The sequence below is a fragment of the Dendrobium catenatum genome, unplaced genomic scaffold (assembly GCF_001605985.2).
Source record: "Dendrobium catenatum unplaced genomic scaffold, ASM160598v2 fragScaff_scaffold_299, whole genome shotgun sequence".
Taxonomy (NCBI): Eukaryota; Viridiplantae; Streptophyta; class Magnoliopsida; order Asparagales; family Orchidaceae; genus Dendrobium; species Dendrobium catenatum.
In genome coordinates, this window is record NW_021318761.1 from 41,169 (window position 1) to 61,397 (window position 20,229).

Below are 20,229 nucleotides of genomic sequence, written 5' to 3' on the forward strand. Positions count from 1 at the left end.
CGGTATCCTTCCCTTACCTCAATCCAACCATAAGTTGTACCTTCAAAATGTCCTTCATGTTCCGTCATTATCTCATAATCTACTCTCTATTCATACGTTAACCTCTGGTAATAATTGCTCCATATATTTTGACTCACTTGACTTCCAAATCAAGGATCTCCAGGACAACCAAACCCTTCTTCGTGGTAGGAGTCACGATGATCTCTACCTGCTATCTGCCAACACATCTACCTCTCACAATCATGCCCTCTAGTCCAGCTCAACATCCCCTCAACCTTTGCATGACCGGCTAGGCCATCTACACCAACTAGTTTTGCATACCTTCGCTAAATTAGAACCATATATTAGTATTCCCACTAATTCTATCTACTGTAAGTTTTGTAACATGGTCAAGAGCCATAAGCTATCGTTTACAAAGAGATCAAATGATGTAACTGCTCCTTTTATACTAATCCATATCGACATTTAGGGTCCTGCACCCGTTACCTCTCTGAATGGTTAAAAATATTATGTTGTCTTCATTGATGATCACACTCTATTCTGTTGGATATACCTTATGAACTCTAAAGCTGAAACATTCTCCGAATTTCAGCAATTCTCAAATTTAATACGCAATCAATTTAAAACAACAATCAAATTTCTCCACTCAAATGGCGGAGGGGAATACACCAATGCCAAATTCAATCAATTTCTCTCAAATAATGGCATCAAACATTAGTTCAATTGTCCCCACACCACCGAACAAAATGGTCTAGCCAAACGGAAACATAGACACCTTCTCAAAACAACTTGAACTCTACTACTCGCAGCCAATCTCCCTCACTCCTTTCGGGTCGACGCCTTGCTCACCGCCAATTATCTTATAAACAAACTACCCACCAAAGCCTACAATCTCCAAATTCCATTCCAACTTCTCAATAACTTTCCTCCGTCCTACCAACACTTTCACACATTTGGCTACCTGTGCTTGCCTTGGCTCAAAAATCAAGCACCTGATAAACTCTCCCCAAGGTCACTTGCTACATATTCACTTGCTAAATAATCATACCAACACTTTCGCACTAACAAAAAAAAACATACTTTAGCCATCACGTAGTCTTCAATGAAAACATCTTCCCATTCCAAATAACCCCCACGAACTCATCAAATATTCAACCACATACCAATCCCCCTCCACTCACCTTGCTTCCAATCTCTGCTACCTCTACACTACCATCAACTACCAACAATACCCCCACTCCCATACCTATTGTATCACCTCCCACCAACCCATCAGCAAGCCCTACCCCTCATTCTTACTCCCCCACCGAATCCGTCCACATACCAGCACCTGAATCGAATAACCTTCCCACTCTCCCCCCACTATCACATCCCATGCAAAATCGATTTAAATTGGGCATTATTGGGTGTTAAACCAATTTTCGATCTTCTAACCACACCACTTGATACCTCCACCCCAACCTCCTTCACTCAAGCTTCTAAAACTCTAAAAAGGCGTGCCACTATGTCCGATGAGTTTCAAGCCCTTCACCGGTAGGGAACATGGTCTCTCATACCCCTTCCCTCAAAGCATCTAGTTCTCGGTTGTAAATGGACTTACCGCACCAAAAGGAACTCGAATGGACAAATCGAACGATACAAAGCTAGGCTAGTAGCCAAAGGCTTTGAGCAGCAGCTCGGTATCAACTATCACAAGACATTTGGTTCCGTCGCCAAGCTACTAATCATTCGTATACTTCTCACAATTTCTCTCCAAAGAGAATTCCACGTCACTCAATTAGACGTTTCCAACGCCTTCCTTCATTGCGACTTAGAAGAGGATGTATACATGCGTCAACTGCAAGTATTCGTCGACACGCAATTTTTTAAGTATATTTACAAACTTCACAAGGCAATATATGACCTCAAGCAATCTCCGAGGCAATGGTATAACAAACTCACAACCCATCTTCAAAACGTTGGCTTACAATTCAGCAAGTTCGATCAATCGCTCTTAATCTACAAGACCAGAAAAATCAGCATCTATATACTGATCTATGTCGATGACATGCTCATTACAGGCAATGATACGCCGACAATACAGCAAATTCTATCCAAGATGCAATCTGCTTTCTCCCTAAAAGAACCAGCCCAGGTTTTCTTATTTCTTGGCATAAGGATCCCTTCAACACCTCATGGATACTTCTTAGACCAGCAGCAATATGCCCAAGATATTCTCAATTCAAGTGGCTTCCTTAACTGCAAACCAGCCCCAACTCCTATTACCCTCAAACACTCCCCCCCCTACAGCCACAGACTAATCCCCACCTGATTAAACCTACTACCACCAGCTCGCCATGAGTTCCTTGCAGTACTTGACTATAACAAGACCAAACAATACATTCGCCACCAATCAAATTCTCTAGCACATGCATGATCCCAATCCAAGCCACTTCCAAGCACTCAAGGAACTATCCACTATGGTCTTCTGTTTCTCCACAGTAATCTCACACTCCAAACTTATGCCGATGTGGACTGGGCATCCGATCCAACAGATCGCAAATCCATTCCAGGATTTTGCACCTTTCTTGGAGATAATATGATATCTTGGTCCATGAAAAAGTAGGTCACTGTCGCCAAGTCCTCTAGCGAAGCCAAATATTGGGCGTTAGTCGTCCCCACCTCCGGTATACCGTGGCTACGTAAACTTCTCACTGACTTCGACACCTTGCATCATCATCTAACAAATTTGTTCTATGACAACACCTCCGCAATGGCACTCGCCAACAACCCAGTCTTCCATGCGAGAACCAAGCAGATTAAGATTCACTATCACTTCATCAGCCACCACATCAAGAACAAGGAAGTTGTCGTCCAGCACAACCACTCTATAGATCAACCCACTGATATCCTAACTAAACCACTTCTAGTCCCTCAGTTCCAGCAATTACGCACCAAACTCACTATCCTTCCTAAGGATAGTCAGTTTGAGGGGGCTTGTTAGCAAGCAAAGCCATTATATGCCCACTACGTCTTCTTCCTGACAACAACAAACATTATTACCTCTAGAAAATGATGTTTAATAGAAGAATGTTCTGGACTCCTCCTCACTACATATATACAAAGATATGTACTGTAGCGAATTAGAACTTTAATGAAGAAATCCGAAGCCATCATATCTGTGTGTTCCTTCCTCTAAGTTAATGCTTATATATTTCTTCCTTTCTCTCTTGATGTAGGTTTAGCTCAGATATGACCCTCAGTAGTTGTGGAACCTAATTAAAAAGAGAAGGTTGTGAAGTCTAACAATAAAATGAAAACGTGTTAAAATATCGTGTTGCATTTTGATGTTAGATACAAACATAATGAAGCAGAGGAAGAGATAATACCAAGTAGATTTCTTGCCGAGCACTAAGCCAGATTTCTCTAACATTCTCCATGAGCAGCTCCACTACAGATCCAAGTTCTCTAGCTAAAGGATGAGCCAGGTAGCCGCTTTCCCTACCTTCCTGTACCCTCTCTCCCGCTCCATAAGCTTATACTTATGCACATGTTAGTCCAAAAAGCTAAGATTTAAAGAAATCAAAACCAATTAAAAGGAATTACTTGATTAAAACAAATGGTAGTTAAGACATGACATGAAAGACTTTTTTTTTTTTTTTTTTGAGGCGGTGAGGGTGTAGATGCAAATATGTCCAGTTTTATTATTACATTTACAAAACAATTATAACTTTTGTAAGAAAAATAAGAAAAAAAAAACTTTAAAAAATGCAAAAGAAAAAAAGAGATGCCTTAGAAAGGAGCTATTATTCTGTGCGGACACTGGATGGTTCTCCCATCCAGTTCTGCATTTGGTAGCAAGCAGTACAAGTACTGAGCTCGGTACCGAGTGCGATATATTTTTGGAGTGAAATTACGCATTTTTATTAGTCTCCGGACGTCTCCAGCCTCCGCACAGAATAATTTTTTTCTTAGAATGGCCAACTAAAGAAAAAAATCTAAAAAAAAGAAATAAAATTACACCACTATCTTCTAAAAAGAACAAAGACACGAAATAATAAAAAATAGGCAAATAAAATAATAATAATGTTAGCACGGCCCTACCAACCAATAAATTTAGAGAATAGAAGGAATCCTTGAAAAGGGGAACAAGCGACACTCTGCTAAGATCCAACTGCTGATAATCAGAGAGCCAATAGCACACTCAAGAATTTAAGAATTCAACACGAGAAGCCAAGCAAAATGCATTCTCAAAACATCAAGAACCAACTCCAACCAACAAGATAGGGCACAAGAAATGCCACCACTTTCAAAAGGTACCACAACAAATCAATAAGGTACTAACTGCTAACAATCTGAGAGCTATCAGTATAATCAAGCCAACTAAAATCTCAAAACAACAAGAACCCAACTTCAGCCGACGAAAAAAGGGCACAGGAAAATCCTCCACTTACATAAGGTAACATAGCAACCAACAACTTCAATCAGAGAGCCAACATCACACTTAAAAATTCTAGAAACTAACATCAGCAAACAATTAAAATGCACAATCAAAATAAAAGAAACCAACACCAATATGAAATAATGGACACAATATCAAAAATCACTGAAACCAAATAAAGAACTTGCAATCCTAAATCAAAGAAGCTTAAGAAAAAGCAACTACCCCGCGTGACCAACGTCGACCCGCCCGCATTGCCTGCGCCATGCGGGATTCGACCCCCCGCCGTTCAGTTGAATGGCTGCCCCCAAACCACGAGGCCAGCCTTCAAAATATATAAATAACCGATTTATTATTTATTTATATTAGTACGTACTGAAAGTATTATTTAAAATAGTTAATATATTAAAAAATTAAAATAATTAATATATTTAATATAATTTATTTAAAATATTTATAATGTGAGTTTATATTTTGATTTAAAATATAAACTTAATAAAATTCATAATAATTAAATTAATTTATAATGGTTTACTTTAAATTATATTTAAAATAATTAATTTAGTATAATTTAGAATAATTACATTATTTAAAAACTAAGTTTTTTTAAGATCAAAATAATAATTATATTTAATTTAACACTAAATTATTAAACTTTTTAATTTATTTTATTTTAGCAATATTTTATTTAACAAAATAAATAATTTTAAATATTACGAATTATCATTTTACAGAAAATTTTTAATTTCGTCGGAAATCCGCCGGAAAGTCCGTCGGAAAAGCTAACAAAAAATGCGTCGGAAATAACTTCAAAAATTCCGTCGGAAATACGCCGGAAATTCCGTCGGAAATAGTCCGTCGGAAATGCGTCGGAAAATCCGTCGGAATTTCTGACGAATTTATTTCCGCCGGAAATTCCGTCGGAAATAAGCTATTTTCCTGTAGTGAATCCTAAATCGAAGAAGCTTAAGAAAAAGCAACTTCAATCTAGAAAACCCAAAGCTCCTGAAAGAATAAGAATTCAAACTCAGAAAACGTGAAAACCTACTAAAAATTTATAAAACAAGATAAATCAATCATTGGTTGCAATGGATAACCATCCAAGGAAGAAAACCTAGTTGCTAAACATCTTCTAAAAAGAGACTGGAGATCCCAAACATCATAACCCAAACACAAAACATCGAAATAAAATACCACCGAACCAATAAGTGAAAACAAAAATATCCTTTAATTAAAAAAATTCTTAATGCAATGAAAGAAATTCTAACAAAAATTTTATCTAGCATAGGTTTTTTAATAAAATAACCAACCAACTCAACACTAGACTGCTTATTATCAAATATCCTATTATTCATTTCTTACCAAATAAAATAAATAGAACAACAAACAAACAAGAAAAATAAATTTTTAACCTTATAATCCAAATTAAGAGAATAAATAAAATCTAGTAATTGAATCTAATTAGGCCTAAACATAAAAAATTTATAACTAACAAAAAATTTGAACTAATGCAGAAGGAAAATTAACATTCAAAAAGTGATGATTATGACTCTGTTCAACATTTAAACAAAGATTACAAGAAGGATCAACATTTAAATTTCTCTTAGTAAGGATATCAGAAGTTTTAAGACCTTTCAAAATAGTCATCCAAGCATGAAAAGAAAATATCATAGCATGTCTTGTATGCCAAATGTAAGAACACTATTCCACTTTAGTAAGTTATCATAAAAAGCATTATGAAACATTATAAAAAGGAGAAGTGACACACCATTCCAATAAATATTATAAGATTTCCAATCACCAATATGAATAGAAGAAACATCCTAACTAATAGCATAAGTTCTAAAAGCAGGACAATTCTAACAACCATTAATAATCCAATCCCCCAATAGGCTTCTACTTCAAGAGGGATCTAGATTAATGCCAACAATTTCATCTCATGAAGAGCATTCCCCTTACACCAAGGATCCCAATACAGAGAAAGAGAACCATTGGAAGAAATAGTAAACAAAACCTTGCTATTAATGTCTCTAGCAATGCAACAAATATTCTTCCAAAAGATAAAAATAGATTGAGACCAAGGGTTGCAAAATGAAATGTACTTAAATTTAATCCAACTAGCCAATGGACAATAGTCATTAATGATCCGTCAAATAAGAGAATAATTATACAACAAATGTTCTTCCAAAAGATAGAAATAGATTGAGACCAAGGTTTGCTAAATGAATTGTACTTAATTTGCTTTGTCAAAGGGAGATGTAATTCAGATAACATGTTGCTTACTTAAGAGATTATTCATGATATAAGTCATAATGTCATTGGACATAATATCAAAAGCATTTGATAATATCAATTGGTCTTTCATTTATAACATTCTAAAATAATTCTTCCATTTCCATTATTAGCAATATTATTGAGAATATTTGGTACTATATTTTGTCAGTGGTAAATCTTAAGGTTTTTTTTAAGATACTCAAGTTGTTAGACAGGGAAACCTTTTATCTCCTAATTCATGCATTATTGCAGATAAATCTCTCTCTAGGGGGCCTTCAGATTATGTTTTCTAAATACAAAGGATTAGCTTTCATCAATTCTGGTGCTATGATTATTTATCATTTGAGCTTTGTTGATGATATCACTATTTTCAACAATGGATCTCTTAAAAGTATTAAGAAGCTATATCTTTTTCCATATGTATTTTGGTACTGAATTAGAGCTTTGTTTTAATAAAAATAAATGCACCTTCATTCCTTAAAAAGGAATGGATCAGAATATAATTGACTCTTCTACTCATTTGATGGGGTTCTGCAAGCAATCATTACCTACTTTTTACCTAGGCACTCTCCTTTATAAAGGAAGAAATAAATCTTTTCTTTTTGATAAAATTTTTCAAAAAGTTCATAATAGGCTTTCTACTTGGGAGTTTAAGTTACTTTCTATGATTGTCAGACTTATTTTAATTCAAAGTGTCTTTTGTTTTATGTCGATTTATTTATGTCAAACAATTTCCCCTACCTTGGAAGTTTACAATAGATTTGATAAGTTATTTAATATATATATTTTGGGGTTCTTCTCAATACCTTAAAAGATTCATTTGAAGTCTTGAAGCTCTTGTACTGGTTCTTTTGGTGAGGGTGATGTAGGTTTTAAATCCATCACTAATATGGTCTTATAATTTTATATCAAGTTGTGGTGAAAATATCATAATAATCATGCCTTATGGGCCAATTTCATTCATAAAAAATACTGCAATAATATTCATCCCATCCAATGTGTTTATAAGAGGGGACATTCTTCTTTTTGCTCTTATATTTGTAAAGTCAAATTATTTGTTGAGAATATTATTTAATACGGAATCGATTTTGGCTGCTATTATTTTTTCCAAGATGATTGTTTGGGTTACAGTTATATTGATGTTATTCTTAACAATTACCCCTTTTCAAAATGAAAAGTTTCCAACTTTATTTGAATGGTAAATGGAAATTTTATTTATGAGCACATTCCCTCTTCTATTGTTCTTGACATTTGTGATGTCCCTATAAACTTATTTTCTAAACATCAAAATATCTTTAAATTGTTTGTTGATGGTAATTTCTCTACTAAAGATGTTTTTTACTCCTTTAGGTTGAAATATTCTTCCAACCCTATTCTTCATAAAATTTGGAACTCCATTATCCATTATGGCATATATATTTTAGAATGACAAATTCTTAAAGGCTTTATTCCTATTGAGTAAATGCTCCATAAAAAGGCTTTTTCATTACCTCTAAATGCCAATGTTGTTACAACTTGGAAAACTATTAAACATGTCTTCACTGATTGCCCTATTGTTGCTAATGTTTAGTATTTTTTGGATAATGCTTTGGGGCTAAACATGAACCTTTATAATACCAAATGCCATTGTATTCTTGCTCATTGTTTCCATAAAAAAAGAATAATAAAAAATAATAAAAAAAAAACTACTAGCCATATCTCTAATGGGGTTCCTATGATTATTTTTTAGCTTTTTTGGATAGAACGAAATAATTGTAAAAATTCTAGCAACAAGATATGTTTTGACAGTATTATCGTTGGCCTTAAGCATAAAATTCATCAACAGCTTGTTTCTTCCAATTTACTCTGCTTTAAACAATATGAAGGAAGGAAAAGATGGCATTCCTTTTTATAGGTTTCTTTCAAGTTAGATAACAATGATTTGCTCTCCAAAATTATTATTTTTGGAAAAAAAATCTTATTTGGATCAGGTTAAATTAAATATAGATGGTTCTATTTCTTAGTTTAGAGCTAGTTATTGTTGCATTGTTAGAGATCATCATGGTAATTTCCTCTTTTCTTTTTGTGATCCATTCCTCCGTGTAATGTTATTGTTGTTGAGGCCAAGAACCAGCTTATGGCTTGCAACTTTCACAAACTCTATATTAAATCTGATTCTTTCCGATTAGTTAAATTTTTTTTTTTTTCTAAAAAGTTTAGTAATGCTTCTCTTCATTATATCTTCTAGAACTTCAAATTATATCTTAAAATTATGCATATTTGGATGGAGGAGAATTGTTGTGCTAATTGGCTTCCAAAAAATGGCTTTATCTTATCCATCACTTAACTCTACCATATGTTAATAATATTAATTTATCGAGAGGTTCAATGAGATTTGATAAGTTTAGTTTGCCTTACGTCAGACAACAAAAAGCTTTCTTCAAATGTGTTTGGTTTGTTCTCTCATAGCTACATGAATTTATTTATGCACTTGGTTCTATTTTCATTTTAAATTTTTAATTTCCTTGTTACTTGTTGACTGGTAAGTTGGTGTAGCTTGGTGGTTTTTTTTTGTTGGTGTTTTTTCATCAGTGTAGTTTTATTTTGTCTTGTTGTTTTTGTCTGGTGATTTTTTTGAAATTGCATCTTCCGTAGTGGGTTAAGTGTAGCCTTGTGGTTTTTCTAGTTAGAATTTTTCATTTAGATGCTATGCTTTGCTTTCTAAAATCCTTGATAGATTGGACTTTGGTTTTAGGATTCCCTTCTAACTAGGGTTTTAAGGCTATTTCTAGGTGCTTGTGTTTTCTGCTTCCTTGGATCTAGGGCTATTATTATTGGTTCGAGCTATTGATCTGATGTTTGCAGTAATTATGGTGTGTGGCTTGAGCTAGTTTTGTTGTTTGGTTTTTAGTTTTCTATTGGATTGGACTACAATTTTGATTCTTTTCAATTTGGGTTTTTGGTTTTAGGAAGCCTGTGTGTTTTGCTTTCTTGGGTTTGAGGTTAATGTTCTTGGTTTAGATTAATGTTTTTGGAGATGTTTTAACTACTGATGGTAGTTTTCTTTCTATTTTACATGATTATCTCCCTGAGTTTGCTTTTAAAATAGTTTAGTGATGTGGGTGTTTTGTAACTTCTTTCTGCTAGCAGGTTTCTCTTGGTGTATCATTTGTTATTTTCAGTGTTTGGTTGGGAGTTCTTTGGTTATGGGGTAGATTTTTTTTGTTTGATGATTCACTTACTAGTTTGCTCATTTTTTCTGCTGCAGGTTTTGGTTCCTCTAAGTATAATTTTTAACCAATTTTGTTGGTCTCCTCTCGTGCTATATTCTAGATGATTTATCAGGCTATTCTGCTTTATTGTGAGCATTGTAACTTGGACATCATCTTTGCTATCGCCTGCTGGGTTGTGTGTCTACGTTTGCTCTAGTAAGTGGTTTCTTTCTCTTTTTGTATTTGGTTTACTTTGTAGGTGTGTTTGCTGGCACTTCAATACATGACTTTGCTGCCACCTTCTAACGTTCCATGGGGCTTTATGTCTATCTCAGCTTTGGGCTTGTTTGATTTTTTGGGTTTTGACTTCCTTCCTAACTTGCATTTCATTATCATTTCTTTTTTCAATCATATTTTGTAATTCGACAGGGATCTTTTACTCTCTTTATTTTTTTGTCTCTTTTATTATAGCTCTATGAGCAGCAGTGACTTATCCATCCACTTATAATTCTTTTTTGAATTAAAAAGTATCCCCAATATTGGGTTTCAATAAAAATTAAAAAAAAAAACAAGGACATCTCTCCAACGAGAGCATATTTACATAAGGATTAAATGTAAATGATGTAAGAACTCCAGCCATTTAATGAAAAAAAAGCCAATTAAGAAAAGATAGACCGAATATAAATTTAGATCACGCAATGACTCATGATTTCCTTTTATTTACTTACTTTTAAATTCACCTATTTTCTTTTGTCTTTTACAGTTTTGTACATATATAGTCTTAACTGTCATGTCTTAACTACCATTCGTTTTAATCAAGTAATTCCTTTTAATTGGTTTTGATTTCTATAAGTCTTAGCTTTGTGGACTAACCTGTGCAGAAGCATAAGCTGAGGGAGCTGGAGAGAGGGTAAACAGGAAGATAGGGAAAGTGGCTGCTTGGCTCTTCCTTTAGGTAGAGGGGCTTGGATTTGCAGTGGAGCTGCTCGTGGACAACTTTAGAGAAATCTGGCTTAGTGCTCGGCAAGAAATCTGCTTGGTATTATCTCCTCCACTGCATCGTTATTTTGGTATTTAACATCAAAATGCATCAGGATATTTTAACACAAGTTTTCTTTTTATTGTTAGACTTCACAACCTTCTCTTTTTAAGTAGGTTCCGCAACTTCTGAGGGTCATATGAGGAGCCTGCTCGAGACAATGATGGATACCCTATCTCCATATCCGTCTATTCAGAGCAACCCCATCGACATCAGTGGTGGTGGAGAATTCAACATCAATAAAAACCTAGTAATAATTTTAGCAGTGCTTGTTTACGCACTAGTATGTGCGCTAAAGTTGTATTCTATTGTTCGGTGTGCACACGTTGCAGTCGATGGCTCTCGATCGAAACGACAGAGGCAACGGCGACGCAGTTAGCGATGACAAGACTGAACAATTGTGCCCTGCAGAAGATCCCGTTGTCAATCTATGAATCTAATGGAAACGATCAGCTAACTGAATGCCCTATTTGCCTTTTTGAGTTCACTGATGGAGAGAAGGTCCGAGTGCTACCAAGTTGTAACCATAGCTTTCACGTTCAATGCATTGACATGTGGCTTTCCTCTCACTCATCATGCCCGATTTGCCGTCATTCGCTCCTTGATAGGTCTGAGGTCCCTACCTGCATTCTTGTTGGGGAACAAATGTCAGAGGTGGATGGCAGCCCATTCGTGGCGGCAGAGGTGGATGAGGTTTAACATGAAGGTTTATGTTTGGTCATCTATCAAGAACATTGGTGAATTAGTTGCTTGTTTAAGAAAAAAAATTAAGGGTGATAATAATAATAATAATAATATACAGTTGGTTTTTAACAATCATAGTGGTAAGTAGTATACTCCAGACTTCCTGATATATATATTGTATCAAGGAAGTAGATTGGGATCTATAATGTGCTTTTTTTTTTAATTATTATTATTATTTTGTAAACCTTTACATGCATTTGTTTACCTCAAATTTGTAAGTATAGGCTTTGTTTGGATGAGATTTTAAAACAGTTTGATTGTGTGATTATTTGACATATATAAATATGATTGGTGTACACAACTATTGAATATGCTTTTAATTCCTTCTAAATAATGATAAAAAAATGGATTTTGTAAATTTAAATAACTATCAAATTCTAGCTAGATGTAATCTATATAAACATATTACCTCAGAAAGAGTATCATTGTTATTTGATGTATAAATAAATCTTTCACACCCAATTTCTTAAAATACTTTATGTGAATAGTAGCACATGCTACTATTCATCATGTGTTATTTGGTATTAAGACTTAATTAGCTACGAACAAACAATTGATATAAAATATGTCTAAAGGATTTAATCTAACATGGTATGTTTAAAAAAGGCTAATTATATCAATTAATTAAAGATGTATAAATAGGTGAGATTTAATTGCAATAGTTGTATTATTTCTTCTTAAAATGAATTTGGATTTTAGTAGCTCTTTTAGTGAAATGAGAATAGTTTATTGTTAATAATGTTAGTAAGTGAAGATTTAAATATCTATTTAATTGTCTATTATCATCTCATTAAATCGAGATTCCAAGATGGGAGAAATTAGAGAATGTGCATGATAATTAGTCTGAAGGATCAAATGGGGAGAAGCCTTAGTTTAGTCTTATTGGAGTTAATAGTGTAGCTACATGTATAGTTTTGAAAGATTGTGATAAGTGTGGAAGGTTTTATAAGAGTAAATGCTTGTTGGACTCAATCACTTGATACTGATATCATTAGCTTGGAAACATAGCAGTGTATTGCCCTATGTTGGATCAAAGACTTTAGGAGAAGTGAAATTAGAAGGAGCACCTCCACAAAAGAATTATGGTAAACAAAAGATGATCGAGTCAATAATTATAGCTTAAACACAAAATTTACTAAGGAAGAATATTTGACTACGAGTTTGTGCTTTGATTCAACATTGTTACATTATATTAGATGTTTTTCTTTATCTAGTTATATATTATGCTGAAGGAAGTTCAAGATAATATTTTGCTAAAGTATAACATAATTTTGTTTAGCATATCTCATGATAGCATACTATTAGTAGATATTATAAGTAAATTTTGGGGACAAAATTTTTATAAGTGGGGAATGTTGTAATATCCAAAACTAGCATGCCTTGATTAGAGCAAGAAGAAGAAGGGTATCAGAGTCGTGAAGGAAGTGAATCAAAAATTAGTAATCCAACTTTAATGTTAAAATTTACTTTCATTTATAATTGTTTGATGGGCATAAATTCTTGCACAAAACTTTAGGTCATGAAGCCTACTTTTCAATTACCAAAGAGACAATAATAATTGCTTTATAGACCTACACAATTCCATCACTCACATCATTAACTACTATGGGTCATATCTCAACATTCTTGCGCCGGAATTGTGTAGGTCTATAGGGCAATTATTATTGCCTCTTTGGTAATTGAAAAGTAGGCTTCATGACCTAAAGTTTTGTGGAAGAATCAATTTATACATTTTGCAAAGGTGGCCTGGTGGTTTGGTGGACAGCAAAAATGTTGAAGGGTGGGGGTTCGAACCACGCTAGGCGCAAGCGCTGCAGGTAGGTCTCGCGGAACGGGCAGCGGGTCACGGGTCAATGTGGGAGGGGGCTTCAGCGGGTTGATGCGGGCTTCAGCGGGATTAGGTTTTTTTCTTTTTTTATATATTTCTGGCGTAGTTTATCTTCGCCGGAAATATTTTCGATGAATTTTTAGCCAGAAATTTTTCTGGCGAAAAGTTTTACGCGATAACACTGTTCCGACGCGCATTGAACCAGCGTAAATATTTTCGCTGGAAGTACAAAGTTCTGACTGATTTTGACCATTTTCCCACAAAAAATAGACGCAAAAAAATGACGTTTTTCCATTAGTGTAAGAGAATGATAAAAAAGGCTTCTCATTTAGATGCATAATGTACTCATTGAGTTGAGATATGACTCGCCCTTATATTTGCATATGGATATCGATATTATTTAAAATATTTATATAAGTGGAAGAGAAGAGAATATGTATCATAAGTACAATGGTCTAAGAGAAAGATATTTCTAGTATTTCATTTTATTTGTGTGTGATGAAAACCCTAAACAAAAGGAGAGAGAGAGAGAGAGAGAGAGAGAGTAATATATTAACTATTTTAAATAATACTTTCTATTTTTAATAATATAAATAAAAAATAACTTACCGGTTTATACATTTTGCAAAGGTGGCCTGGTGGTTTGGTGGACAGCAAAAATGTTGAAGGGTGGGGGTTCGAACCACGCTAGGCGCAAGCGCTGCAGGTGGGTAACGCGGAACGGGCAGCGGGTCACGGGTCAATGTGGGGAGCAATTATTAGGTTCTTTCACTGGATGTAGAGGAAGGTTCGGTTTTAGCAAAAAATAGGTAAAAAGTGCAAATACCGAGTTTTTTGAAAAACTCGGTATTTTTTCAAAAAACTCGGTATTTGCACTTTTTTAGGCAAAACCGAACCTTCCTCTAGGTCCTTGCACCGGACCAAATAAAAACTCCAATGTGGGAGGGGGCTTCAGCGGGTTGATGCGGGCTTCAGCGGGATTAGGTTATTTTTCTTTTTATATATATATTTATGGCATAGTTTATCTTCGCCGGAAATATTTTCGACGAATTTTTCACCATAAATTTTTCTGGCGAAAAGTTTTACGCGATAACACTGTTCCGGCGCGCATTGAACCGGCGTAAATATTTTTGCTGGAAGTACAAAGTTCTGACGGATTTTGACCATTTTCCCACAAAAAATTGACGTTTTTCCTATCGTGTAAGAGAATGATAAAAAAGGCTTCTCATTTAGATGCACAATGTACTCATTGAGTTGAGATATGACTCGCCCTTATATTTGCATATGCATATCGATATTATTTAAAATATTTATATAAGTGGAAGAGAAGAGAATATGTATCATAAGTACAATGGTCTAAGAGAAAGATATTTATAGTATTTTATTTTAAAATATATTTGAGAATTTAGTGGCTCTTTCATTATATTAAATATTGGGAAATGATAAAAATTGCCACTTGATTCTTCATGAACGACCAATAAGGTCTCCACAACTATATTAATGGTCCCTTTTGGTTCTCTACTCCTTAAAGATTAATAAAAATAGTCCTACCGTGAGACTATTTTGATTCCTCTTTAAAGACTTGATTTGTGTGACATTCTTTGGAATAGAGAACTTGTCACTTAGAATATTAAAAGATATTTGATAGCATGTCATGTCCTGATTAGAGGAAAGGGTCATTCACTATATTTTTAGTGGATGGAGAAGCAGAAAGGTGGTGGATTTGATGATGAAAGGATAAGTTGGGTGACATTCCCAATATGTTGGTCAATTAGGAAGACTTTGTAGAATTTTTTGAGGAATAATTTGGGTCCATTTCTGCAATAAGGTAGATGCAAGAAAATTTATAAGATTAACGTAAAGAGAAAATTCAGTGATGCCATATTAAATATAATTTACAATTATGTCAAAATTTGTTCCGCTTCTGATAGAAATTACATATGAAAAGTGCTACCAATTCTTATCTGGTCTAAAACATGCAATTAGTAATCTTTAGTACTTTAAGGACTCAAGGATTATAAAATATTGCTAGAGAGATATAAAAGGATGGAGATTACTTCAAATCTTTAGTACTTTAAGCAAATGGATGAGCATAGAAGAAAGATTATCGAAGAAGATGTACATAATAATTGGTCTCAAGGATCAAACGGGAGGAAGCTTAATTTTAATTTTATTGGAGTTAATAATGGTTCTACAAATAGAGTTCTTGAAGCTTGTGATAAATACAAAAGATTTCATAATGGTTGATGCTTGGTGGTTCCACTACTTTCTACTTGTGTCATCAGCCTAAACACATATCATAATATTGCCCAACATTTGATCAAAATATTTTAGGAGAATGTAACTGAAATTAGATGGAGCACATCTACATAAGAATTATGGTAAACAAAATATGATAGAGTCAATAGTTTTAACTCAAACACAAAATCAGCCAACGCAGAATGTTTGATCATGAGTTTATATTGTCTCATCAGGAACTTAAGATTGGTTTTGATTAAAAGTGTTTTAAATTCTATTCCTATATTTATCTTTCACACTTTGCAACCTTCTTCTACGATTTGTATTAGAATAGAACGTATGCTTAATAAGTTTTTTGGGGTTCTAAAAATAATAAGTCTTGCATTAATTGGGCTACTTGGAACAAGGTTTGTGGTGTTTTCAATGAAGGCTCTTTGGGTTGTAAGAATTTTCTAAATACTATGCAAGCTTTTTCTCATAAATTTTGGTTTGCTTATCAATCTAACAATAGCTTGTGGGCTAAATTTATGAATGTCAAATACTGCAAAGATTTCAATCCTAAAGTTTGTCACTATAAACCTTCTGAATCTTTTGTTTGGAAAAAGTTGTGTAAAATTAAATGGGAGGCTGAACATTATATTCAACGGGGCCTCAGGAAAGGTGACATCTCTTTTTGGCAAGATAACTGGTTGGGTACTTCTTCTATTGATTGCTTTCTTAATACCCATAGTATGGTCAATACTAAAGTTAATTTTATTTATTCAAAATGGTGAGTGGAATATTAGCAAACTTTTACAAGTTGTACCTTCTGACATGGTGGATACTATTCTAAAAATTCCTTTACAATTGTAATGCAAGGACAAAATTCTCTTCACTTTATCTTCTAATGCAGATTTTAACTTGAAAAATATTTGGGAAGCTATTAGATATAATGGTGATGTCTTTCAAATCTTCTCTTTTATTTGGCATTATAACATCCCTTTATCTTATTCTATTTTAGTTTGGAGATGTTTAAAAGGTTACCTGCCTGTAGATAACCACTTGTGGAGAAAAGGGTTTAGTTTTCCTTCTAAGTGCCAAGTTGCTCTAGTAGTGAAAATCTTAGGCATGTTTTTATAAATGGTGTGATTGCTCAAAAAGTTTGGCTCCATTTTTTTAATATGGCTGATAAAAGTACTATCAGCAATAATTGTGATGTTTCGGAGATGCTTAATCATTGGATAACAAATAATAAAGGTCACATATATAATTTTACTCCCTATTCTGATTATGTGGTTCCTTTGGATCGAAAGCCAGGAATGATTTTAAACATAATGAGATAAAGATGGATGCTAACCAAGTTATTACTAACATTAGAAATAAAATTCTGCATTTTCATTCTGTCAATCTTCTAACGGTTAAGAACTTTAAAAACTATCATCATATTCCTGACCATTTTGGCTTTCCTTTTGATGGTGGTTCGTTTATTAAAACTGAGCGTATTGTTAGGTTGCTCAAACCTTCCTCCCCTTATGCTAAATTAAATATTGATGGGTCGGTTGGTACTTTTGTTGCTGGCATGGGTTGTATTATCCGTGATCACCATGGTGGTGTTATTGCTTCCTTTTAGGGTCCTCTTACTTTATGTTCTGTCATCTCTGCTGAGCTTATGGGTTTATTTCATGGCCTGAATTTGTGTTAGAGATTGGGCATTGAGTAGGTGACCATTGAGGTTGATGCTAAACTCTTAATTTACATCATTTAGAAGGAAGATACGAGCAATCCTCATGACTTTTACACCATTAAAAACAATTAGATCTTTCCTCTCTAACCTGAATTACTCTTTATCTCATATTTACCGTGAAGGACATGCTTGTCCGGATTGGTTGGCTAATTATGGGTGTCACATTGATACTATACAGGAATTTAATATGTCGAATACTCCCCCTTTGCTAAGAGGCTTCATCAACTTGGATAAATGCAGTTTACCTTATATTCGCAAGGTCTGACCCTGTGTTTTTTGTTGGTTTTGGGCCCTGGTGCTGCTCTTTTTTGTGCTCTTCTCAATATAATCCTTGCATTGCTTTGGTTGTTTGTTGGTTTGTGTCTCTAGATGTGACCAATTTGTTATGTTTTCCATTTTGGTGCGTCTCTGTGTTTGGATTTCTAGAAATTTCGGCTGCTGGAACTTCATGCTGTTTAGAGTACTATTTTTTGATCTTGTTGAGGCAGGTTTTCTTACTTCATACTGTTGACTGGATTGTTAAGACTACATTTGTTCTTTTTTTTGTTATATATGTGGACAGAGAGGGTAACTGGGTTGTGGAGCTTGCTCTGCTCGAGGTTTTTTGGGATTTCTATGGCTCTATGTTAAATCTGGGTAATTCTTTTCTGTTTAATAATTCCCTTATATTAGTGAGTGGGTTTGTTTTTTTGCATGTTCTATTTGTTTCTTGCATTAATATGAGATGTAACGAGAAGATCTACTTCCCTGGAACTGATTACATTGATGATCTTACCCATATTATGTTTAGGTATGGCATGGCTGATATTTTACTGTTTTACATGGTTGCCTTCTATATGTTTCTTCATATGGTGGATGCTATGTCTCATCTTTTGGATGCCTTTCACACTTTTTTTTAATTTTAGTTATCTTTTGCTTAAATATGACTTATCTCCAGCATACTTGTATGTTTTTTTAGTATAGGATTTTCTTCTTTCTGCAAATTGAGTGCCCAGAAAATTGGTTTATGAGCTTTTGCAGGGTGTTCGTGACTTCTGACCTTTGGAAGCGAATCTTCTCCTTTTGCAGGAAGTAGGTGCTGAATGATATTAATTTTTGCTTCCTTTTTTGGGTGTTGTCTTCTTACAATCCTAGAATGTACCTAGTTTTTTTGTACTCTTACACTAAGGAATCACCGGCTCTTAGATTTTTTTTTTTTCTCTTGTAGCACTTTTGAGCATTAGCGAGCTGGAGGTTCCTTCTAAGGACCTTGTACCCCCTTTTTATTATTAACGTGTAGGCTCCTCTGTGGGTTTGAACTAAAAAAAAAACTAGATGATATGAATTCATTGGACCTTACTTTGGACGAGATGGCTTAACGCACAGTTGAGTAGGACATTCCTTTCTTTCTTTTATTTTTAACAGTACTTATTATTTTAAGTACTTATATATGCTATATCAATAATAATTATTATATTATTATATATGTAATATATATTGTATATATATTATATATATATTATATATATATATATATATATATATATATATATAATATATATATATATATATATATATAATATATGTATATAGTATATCATAAGTATATATATATTGTGTAATATTAATATATATATGATATTTTATATATATATATATATAGTATATATATTATTATATATAAATAACTATTTATATATATTATGTAATATATATTATAATATATATAATATATGTATATATATATATATATATAATGTATATATACATATATATATATATATATAAACTGGTCATGATGCGCAACAAGAATAATGGGTTAAATTCAGACAAACATGAAAACAGACCAAGCATAACATAATTTCTTAAGAAAATCAAACGAAGGTAAAGAAAGCAAAATTTCCCCTCGGTGTTCACAATAACTTATTTTGCCGAAGGAAATGAGTATGGCTTGGCTTTTAGAAGAAGATTGCACTTCTTTTGTGTGTTGATTCCAAAAGCTTCAGACATATCATGCACCTCATTTTTATTCTCGCTTGGTACTTCCAGTCAAAGGCAAGCAGCAGTTAAGCAACGACACACTCGATGGTGAGCATGGAAAAATTAATCCCTGGGCATCTTCTTCTTCCAGATCCAAAGGGTGTGAATTCAAAGTTCTGTCCTTTGAAATCTACAGTATTACTGTTAAGAAACCTATCTGGCCAAAACTCCTCCTGCTTCTCCCAATACATTGGGTCACTTGAAATCGTCCATACATTAATAAAGACTCTTGTTCCTTTAGGTATCACATAGCCCTCTAATTCGGAGGCCTTCATTGCTTCCCTAGGAACAAGTGTGGGAATTGGAGGATGCATCCTCAGCACTTCCCTAATAACTTCCTTGAGGTAAGCCATTTTATTGAGGGCTTCCTCTGTTACAGATTGGCTAGAACCTAAAACTCGCCTTACTTCTTCTTGCGCTTTGCTCATAACTGATGGATGAGTTATTAGCTCGGTGAGTATCCATTCTATTGTAATGTATATAGTATCTGTACCAGCAGCAAACATTTCCTATGGCTAAAAAATTAAAAAGTGGATATTAAATGGTTAATATGGCTTTAAAAGTAAAAAAAGAAAAAAAAATGTTGAGATGATATATATTGATCAATTTTGTATTAGAATGAGCTTTCAAAAATATTAATTTACATCAATATTAATACAATTTATAATATCTAAAAGATACACTAATTGTTGCGTCCAAGAGTATTCACGGCGGTAGAGAAATATAAAGTTTAGCGTCTTAGCGTTGTATGAA

The 20,229-nt window shown here is 33.9% G+C and overlaps 2 protein-coding genes across 2 annotated transcripts; one reads left to right on the forward strand and one right to left on the reverse strand.

The window, feature by feature from the left end:
- The first annotated feature begins 11,305 nt into the window (after window positions 1–11,305).
- Window positions 11,306–11,623, forward strand: LOC110101139 (RING-H2 finger protein ATL72-like). The gene has a single exon (XM_020828929.1). It carries the CDS (start codon window positions 11,306–11,308, stop codon window positions 11,621–11,623), a length of 318 nt encoding a protein of 105 aa, XP_020684588.1.
- Window positions 11,624–19,502: 7,879 nt separating this feature from the next.
- On the reverse strand, window positions 19,503–19,982 carry LOC110101138 (cytochrome P450 71A1-like). Its single transcript, XM_020828927.1, has one exon. The coding sequence runs from the start codon at window positions 19,980–19,982 to the stop codon at window positions 19,503–19,505; it is 480 nt and encodes a 159-aa protein (XP_020684586.1).
- Between the last annotated feature and the right edge of the window lie 247 nt (window positions 19,983–20,229).